Here is a 7,684-nt window from a genome sequence, read left to right as displayed (position 1 = left end):
TCAGGGGATATGGGGAGAAGGCAGGAACGGGGTACTGATTGGGGATGATCAGCCATGATCAGTTTGAATGGCGGTGCTAGCTCGAAGGGCCGAATGGCCTACTCCTGCACCTATTGTTTGTTGTCTATTGTCTAATGCCCTGAGCCTCGTTCTCTATTGGATTTCCTACCAGCAGACCTCAATGACATCTTTACCAATGAAAATACCAAGGCAAAAGCTCTTTGAACAAGGAATTGCAGGTTTAAGGCACCAAAGCTCTAATTCAGCAGGCCTGGCAGACTCAAGGAGATGGGTGAAGTTTTTCTGGTCAGACTTCCTGAAAAATAAGGGCTCAAAATGTCACAGAGATGTGCCTGAACTGGGAGTAGGAGTTCAGAGGCAATTCGGACTGTAAATGCCTATCTCACCAGGGACTATCTCTACAGAACGTTTTTCCTTCCAAAATTAGAAAAGAATATGTGTGTTATGATTTTTTAGGTCAGACTTTTGTTGTTTGTCCACAAAATCCGCGAGCATTCCAAAATTTCACTCCACATCCGTAGAGATGTGACAAATAAACTGACTTGACTGACTTGAGTTACTCAAGTATTTTGTGTTTCTTCTCAGTGGCCTTCTGTGCTTGTTTCTCACCACAGAACAACAGTGCAACCTATAACCTCAAATTCTCGTAACAAAGACTTTGAATATTGAAGCGGTTAATTATTGATATGCAGTAACTTAAGGTGATCACCAATCTATTTTGTTATGGAGATGATGTGCTATTTAGCACTAGAAACAATATTAAAATGACTGAAGATACTAGGCACAAAAAGCTGGAGTCACTCAGCGGGTCAGGCAGCATCACCAGAGAAAAGGAACATGTGACGTTTCGGGTCGAGACATCAGAGTCTGAGGAAGAGTCTCGACCCAAAACGTCACCTATTCCTTTTCTCCAATAATGTTGCCTGACCCGCTGAGTTACTCCAGCTGTTGGTGTGTATCTTTTGGATAAAGCGGCATCTACATTTCCTTCCTGCACATTAAAAATGGCTGAATTGTGCATTAAACCCAGAAGTTGTTCAAAGTAAGTTGCTGCAAGTAAGAATGTCATTGTTCCATCTGGGACATATGACAATAAAACACGCTCGACTTGACTTAACTCTTGACAAAAAATATTCTATTTGAATTGTTTGGAAACGGGTCACATATTTAAACGCTCAATAAAGCAACTTTGTTTTTTACATGAGAAGTCTTGCATGGGAATAAACAGCTCCTGTTGCTGCTGTATGTTGAACGGATCCCATTATTTGTAAGCGTGTGAGCAGTTATAATGGCAGGCACAGGTGATGATGAACATCATTGACTGGTGGACAACCCTGCCGTGCTGGCATACGAACTCGATGCTCTGTGTTCCAGTTTTGTATGGAGTACAGCAGCGATTGTCAGAGCAAGACCCACAGTAGGTGGGCCGATAACTCTTCAAACTGACGCAGTTGTTGTATTCAAAGTGAGTTGGTTGAAGTGCTCTTGTAGTCGGCTTGCAAAACCTCCTCCCCTGTAAACGGGACGCAGGCAGAGTTCAGTTTAGTTTAGTTTATTGACACGTGTACCGAGGGACAGTGAAAACCAGTCAGCGGAAAGACGATTACAACCGAGCCCTTTACAGTGTGCAGATACATGATAAGGGAATAACATTTAGTGCAAGACAAAGCCAGTAAAGTCCAATCAAGGATAGCCACAGGAAGAACACACCAATTAAGTGCAATAATTCAGCTTGAGAATAGACCATGTAGTTTTTAGTTCAATATAAATTCTAATAATTGCGTAATTTCCCAGCCGGTAGAGCTGCTGCCTCACGGCACCAGAGATCCAGGTTCAATCCTGACTGCGGGTGCTGTATGTGTGAAGCTTGTGTGTTCTCCCCGTGACCGCAAGGTTTTCTCCAGCTGCTCTGGTTTCCTCCCACATCCCCAAAACATACGCGTTTGTAGGTTAATTGGCCTCTGTAAAGTGTAAATTGTCCTTAGTGTGTAGGATTGTGTTAAGGGCCTGTCCCACTTTCACGACCTAATTCACGACCTCTGCCAAGTCTGCCCTTGACTCATACTCGCAGCATGATCATCACGAGGTCGTAGGGGGTCGTAGGTACTCGTGGCATCAGGTAGGTCGGGGCGTTTTTCTAGCATGATGAAAAATGTCCCAGAGTAAAAAAGGTTGTGAATTAAGTTGTGAAAGTGGGACAATCCCTTCTGCGTGCGGGGATCACTGGTCGGCGTGGTCTTAATGGGCCGAAGGGCCATCATTGTTATAAAATCTTATTACAAACAAAACATTGCAACACCAACCTCACTGACGACCAGGTTACAGTAAACCCTCGCAATAACTGACCTCTAACTGGCGGATTTTGGTTACAGCAGACCGATCCCCCCCCATACACTGCCCCTCCACTTCCGCCAGGTTACCCATAGAGCTGGCACCATGTGGAGGGAGCCTCAGGTTGCAGGATCGGGGAGAGAAGGAGTAACATGGAGTTGGCGTGAGTCCCGGGCCCGATCACTAATGATGTTCTGCCACTTCCAGCCCTGTGAATTCCCACTTGTTTAACCCCCCAATGTCCTGTTTCTTCCCTCCTGGACGGGTTAAACTCTACCCGCCTCACCTGGTTATAGCTGACCATCGGCAACAATGGACATCGCCCTCCTCCCACCATGTGGTGGTCCATTCACTGTGTATTGGCTGGTGATTACTCACCGTGTAGGCTGGCCTTGCATGATCCTGTTGGCATGGCTTCACTAGACAAAGTTGGCTTTGTGTCTCCAGAACGCAGCGGTGATTCTTATTGGAAACCCGTGTGGAGATCCCCATGCCACAGCTCCTGGAGCAGGCAGACCACCCACTGCTCTGTTCCAGGCAATTGTAAAGCACACTGGAGGGATATCGTCCGTTGAATGCCTCCGATCTGAACGCTGGGGATGAAGTGGACAACAACCTCAGGTATTTCCGCGTCATTCATATTTGATCAAACCAACAATACATCCATATATTCAACCTGTGAAATAACGATAGGGTGGCACATTGACGCAGCGGTAGAGCTGCTGCCTTACAACACCAGGGACCCAGGTTCAAGCCTGACTACAGGGATGCTGTCTGCATGGAGTTTCTACATTCTCCATGGGTTTTCTCCGGGTGCTCTGGCTTCCCCCCCCCACACTCCAAGGACGTACAGGTTTGTAGGTTGCATGGCTCTAATAGAAGCTTTTAGATATGACCAGAAGACCATCAGACATAGGGGCAGAATCAGGCCATTCGGCCCATTGTGCTTACCCCACCATTCGATCATGGCTGATCAATATTTCCCTCTCAACCCCATTCTCCTGCCTTCTGCCTTTACTAATCAAGAACCCATCAATCTCTGTATTTAAAATACACAATAATTTAGGCTCCACGGCCATCCGTGGCAATGAATTGCAAATATTCATCACCCGTCTCTAAAGGAATTCAACTTCTTCATTCTGAAGGTTCGGCCTTTTATCCTGAGGCAGTGCCCTCTGGTCCGAGACTCTCCAATCACTGGAAACAGGCACATGGATATGAAGGGAATGGAGGGATATGGATCATGTGCAGACAGAGGAGATTAGTCCTGCTTTTCCCCCATATCCCTTGGTCAGTGGCAGACTGGGTCTAAAATTATTGGTTGCCAGGAGACAAAGGGAGCCCACTTCATCAGGGGCCCACTTGCCATCGGGCAAGCTGACAGTCCTCCACTGCCCTTGATTCCGTTAGCTCTAAGAGCTATATCTAACTCTCTCATGAAAACATCCAGCGAATTGGCCTCCACTGCCTTCTGTGGCAGAGAACTCCACACATTCACAACCCTCTGGGTGAAAACGTTTTTCCTCATCTCAGGCCTGGAGATGTGCTGCCAAAATGACACTGATTACATACATTATTACCTTCACCAATCTCATCTGATTCATGCAGCAGTTCAAACAATGGCTTTTCTACCTGTCTGTACAAGAATGTCCTTGTTCCCTTCATCTTCCCCATCAGTAAGCTGCATCTTATCAATTACCTGCTAACATATCTATCTCCTCACTTCCACAGTCCAACCAGGAACTTTATTCTCTGTGCATTATCATCTCAGAGTATGTTTAGTTAAGTTTAGTTTAGTTTATTGTCATGTGTACCGAGGTACAGTGAAAAGCTTTTGTTGCCTGCTAACCAGTCAGTGGAAAGACAATACATGATTACAATTGGGCCACCCACAGTGTACAGATACATGATAAGGGAATAATGTGAATTATGCTTAGTGTACCTGCCAAGGCATTGCCAAAGATACCATTGTCTTGCTTCTCACATATCCATTGAGGACAGCATTCTCCAGGGATCTCCACACGTTTTGGATGAGGACAATCCGGGCCGGGTAGGCGGATGTCTTCACTGCAGCGTGGAATGCAACCAATTCCTCCGTCTGAACACCAACAGTGATGTTTACAGCTGGGCTGGAATACATCACCATCCTTATAGAGCACCCCATTGAATTCACAAGTTCCAGCTTCAAGCGCTAGACACAATTTAAAAATGTTCATCATTCATATCTCATTTAATCTGTTCTGCATTGTTGCACTTCTCAATACGTTAAAACACACCATAACATCTAAGTACATCCACTGGTATATATTACAACAGAATCCTGCATGTTGTGGCCTGCAACCACATTGCCCGCACCGACCAACATGTCCCATCTACACTAGGTCCCCCCTACCTGCATTTGGCCCATATCCCTCTAAACCTGTCCTATCCCTACACCTGTCTAAATGGTTCTTAAACATTGTGATAGTCTCTGCCTCAATTACTTCCTCCAGCAACTCGTTCCATACACCCACCACCCTTTTTGTAAAAAAGTTAGCCCTCAGCTTCCAATTAAATATTTCCCCCCTTACCTTAAACACATGTTCTCTGGTTCTCGATTCCCCTACTCTGGGTTAAAAAAAAAAATGCATTTATTCTATCTATTCCTCTCATGATTTTGTACTCCTCTATGAGATCACCCCTCATCCTCCTGCACTCCAAAGAATAAAGTCCTAGCCTGCTCAACCTCTCCCTACGGCTCAGGCCCTCGAACTATGTTAACATCCTGGTAAATCTTTTCTGCACCCTTTCCAGCGTGAACATCTTTCCTATATCAACCGATTAAAACTACAAACAATACTCGAGTGTGACTGCCTGACCCACTGAGCAACTCCGACAGCTTGTGTCTCTTTTCTCTCCAGAGATGCTGCATGACCTGCTCAGTTACTCCAGTAATCTGTGTCTTTTGTTTCCCAGAGATGCTGCCTGACCTGCTGAGTTACACAAGTACTCTGTTGTACAGCATCTGCAGTTCATTGTTTATTGTTGGTTTAAAGTTTGTTTATTGCTTCACGGAGTGAAAGGACCTTCCTTGCACAAGCCTCCTCTCACCCCCATCTCTCTCCCACAAACACGCTCAGACTCGGTATCCTTCAACTTACAGGTACAGATCCCTGTGTTGCCAGCGTAGCTGTTGCTGTAGTCGCAGTAGAGCTCCCGTTCAGGGTCGCACACGTCCGATCTGGTGCAGTATTCTCCTAATTGTCTCGCACAAACCCGGCAGCAACCGCAGGGGTCGGCAACCAGTGAAGACCCCGGAGGGCAGCGGGGTGGGATCCGGGGACAGCGGCAGGGGTAGAGGCAAGGCTGGGCACCAACCTGCGGGAGAGGACGGCAGTCATTAAAGTGTCATGGAACTGTGTGGCAAGCACACGTTGCAAGATACGAGCTAGACATTGAATGGAATTGAATGATAGAGCATGGAAACAGGCCCTTCGGCCCACTTCGTCCATACTAACCATCAATCATCCACTCACACTGGTTCTATGTTAAATTTAGTTTTAGATATACAGCATGGTGGAAACAGGCCCTTCGGCCCACCAAGTCCATACTGACCCACCGATCACCCATTCACACTGGTTCTATGTTATCCCACGTTCACACCCATTCCCTACACACTAGAAGCATATTTGTACAGAGGCCAATTAACCTACAGTCTTTAAATAAGGTATATTATGCAAAAACAGTAAATCGATACAAACTATCTCAATTAAACTGGAAAAAAATGAAAAGTCATTATATTCCAAATTTCCAAAGTTTTTTTTTGAAAAACCGGAAAACACAGCACCGGAGGTGAGGATCGAACCCGCTTCTCTGGCGCTGGCGAGGCAGCAACTGCGCCTCTGCGCCGCTCTAAGTAAACATCTCCTGGAGGACAGTCTCGATTATAGTTAGACTGCTGGAAGTGAGAATAAAGTTCGTTCAAATACCCGTGAAAGAAAGTGGAGAGAGGAGAACGTATACAGATCCACCACACGCGCCTGGAAGGTTTTGGCTGCATTATAAGTGACATAAACCACAGGGCATATATTAAATCATCTCAAAGAAAATAAAAAAATAGCAGAACCTTGTACCTTGTATCTTGTGGTCATCGCTCCCGAAGAGTCCATCAGGGACTATACTGGAAGGCGACTTTACTAACAAGGCGAATCATTAATGTCTTCCCTGCTGGTGTAGTTATTACAAATCAAAACATTACATATGGATCTTATCCATGGTCTGAAGAAGGGTTTACCTATATATACATTTTCTCCAGAGTTGCTGCCTGACCCGCAGAGTTACTCCAGCTTTTGTTGTTTGTCTCCGGTTTAAACCAGCATCTGCAGTTCCTTCCTGCACAATACATATTATACAACTGCAATCACACTGGACATCTCTTGATAGTGTTCAAGAAGGAACTGCAGATGCTGGAATATCGAAGGTACACAAAATTGCTGGAGAAACTCAGCGGGTGCAGCAGCATCTCTTGATAGTGGATGGACAAACTGGCACAGAATCTAATTAAGTGGAAACATATGTAGAGCAAAGGGCCGCAATCTCACCTTGCATGCATTGCAGAGGAGAATATAAACGGCTAACGCGCTATTAACCCCGAGATTCCACATGCTGCTCCGTTCTGCCCTGTCGGTGCGAAGCAGTAAAACGCGGAGTCTTTAGCAAAGCTGCTGTGTGTGTTTTTTTTAAGTTCGCAGCTTCTAACGAGCCCGGGGAAGACGCTGTATTTATAGCGAGGAGTGACGTTAATCACAGGCTGGATCCCAGACCCAGACAGCCCTGGAACTGAACCAGGTTTGTCCGCATTCCAGATATCTACTGACATTCTGACATTCGCTAACATGTGGTCCAGTTTGTTATTGAATAACAAAGACCCAAGCGGAAAGTTGCGCGGTTACCGGTGCACAAGGTGTCAGATCATAACACATCACTCTGCCTGGCAACGTCATTCACGAATCGCATCTGATTGCAAATCGATCCTTCCGTCTTTCATGCAGGCATAAGTATTTAGAAACATAGAAGATAGGTAGGTGCAGGGGTAGGCCATTCGGCCCTTCGAGCTAGCACCCCCATTCAATATGATCATGGCTGCTCATCCAAAATCAGTGCCCCGTTCCTGCTTTCTCCCTATATCCCTTTAATCACTTAGCCCAAAGAGCTAAGTCTAATAACTCTCTCTTAAATCAAGCCCGCAGACAACAAACCCGCAGCTTGTTGCCAAACTAAATAGATGTTTTAAATATTTAAATATTAACAAAGAAATATGGATTTCTCTAACTTCAAGTAACCCTTGCATTCC

At 45.7% G+C, this 7,684-nt stretch overlaps 1 protein-coding gene across 1 annotated transcript; it reads right to left on the bottom strand.

The window, feature by feature from the left end:
* Positions 1-577: 577 nt before the first annotated feature.
* Positions 578-7,459, bottom strand: LOC129707472 (CCN family member 2-like). Its single transcript, XM_055652523.1, has 5 exons — positions 6,933-7,459; positions 5,493-5,709; positions 4,295-4,543; positions 2,731-2,945; positions 578-1,534 (listed from the first exon to the last, which is right to left on the bottom strand). Exons 1-5 carry the CDS (start codon positions 6,993-6,995, stop codon positions 1,283-1,285), a joined length of 996 nt encoding a protein of 331 aa, XP_055508498.1. The 5' UTR covers positions 6,996-7,459; the 3' UTR covers positions 578-1,282.
* Between the last annotated feature and the right edge of the window lie 225 nt (positions 7,460-7,684).

Source organism: Leucoraja erinacea, chromosome 21 (assembly GCF_028641065.1).
Source record: "Leucoraja erinacea ecotype New England chromosome 21, Leri_hhj_1, whole genome shotgun sequence".
In the NCBI taxonomy this organism is placed as follows: domain Eukaryota; kingdom Metazoa; phylum Chordata; class Chondrichthyes; order Rajiformes; family Rajidae; genus Leucoraja; species Leucoraja erinaceus.
The sequence above is the reverse complement of the archived record's forward strand: the minus strand, read 5'-3'. Positions and strand labels throughout refer to the sequence as shown.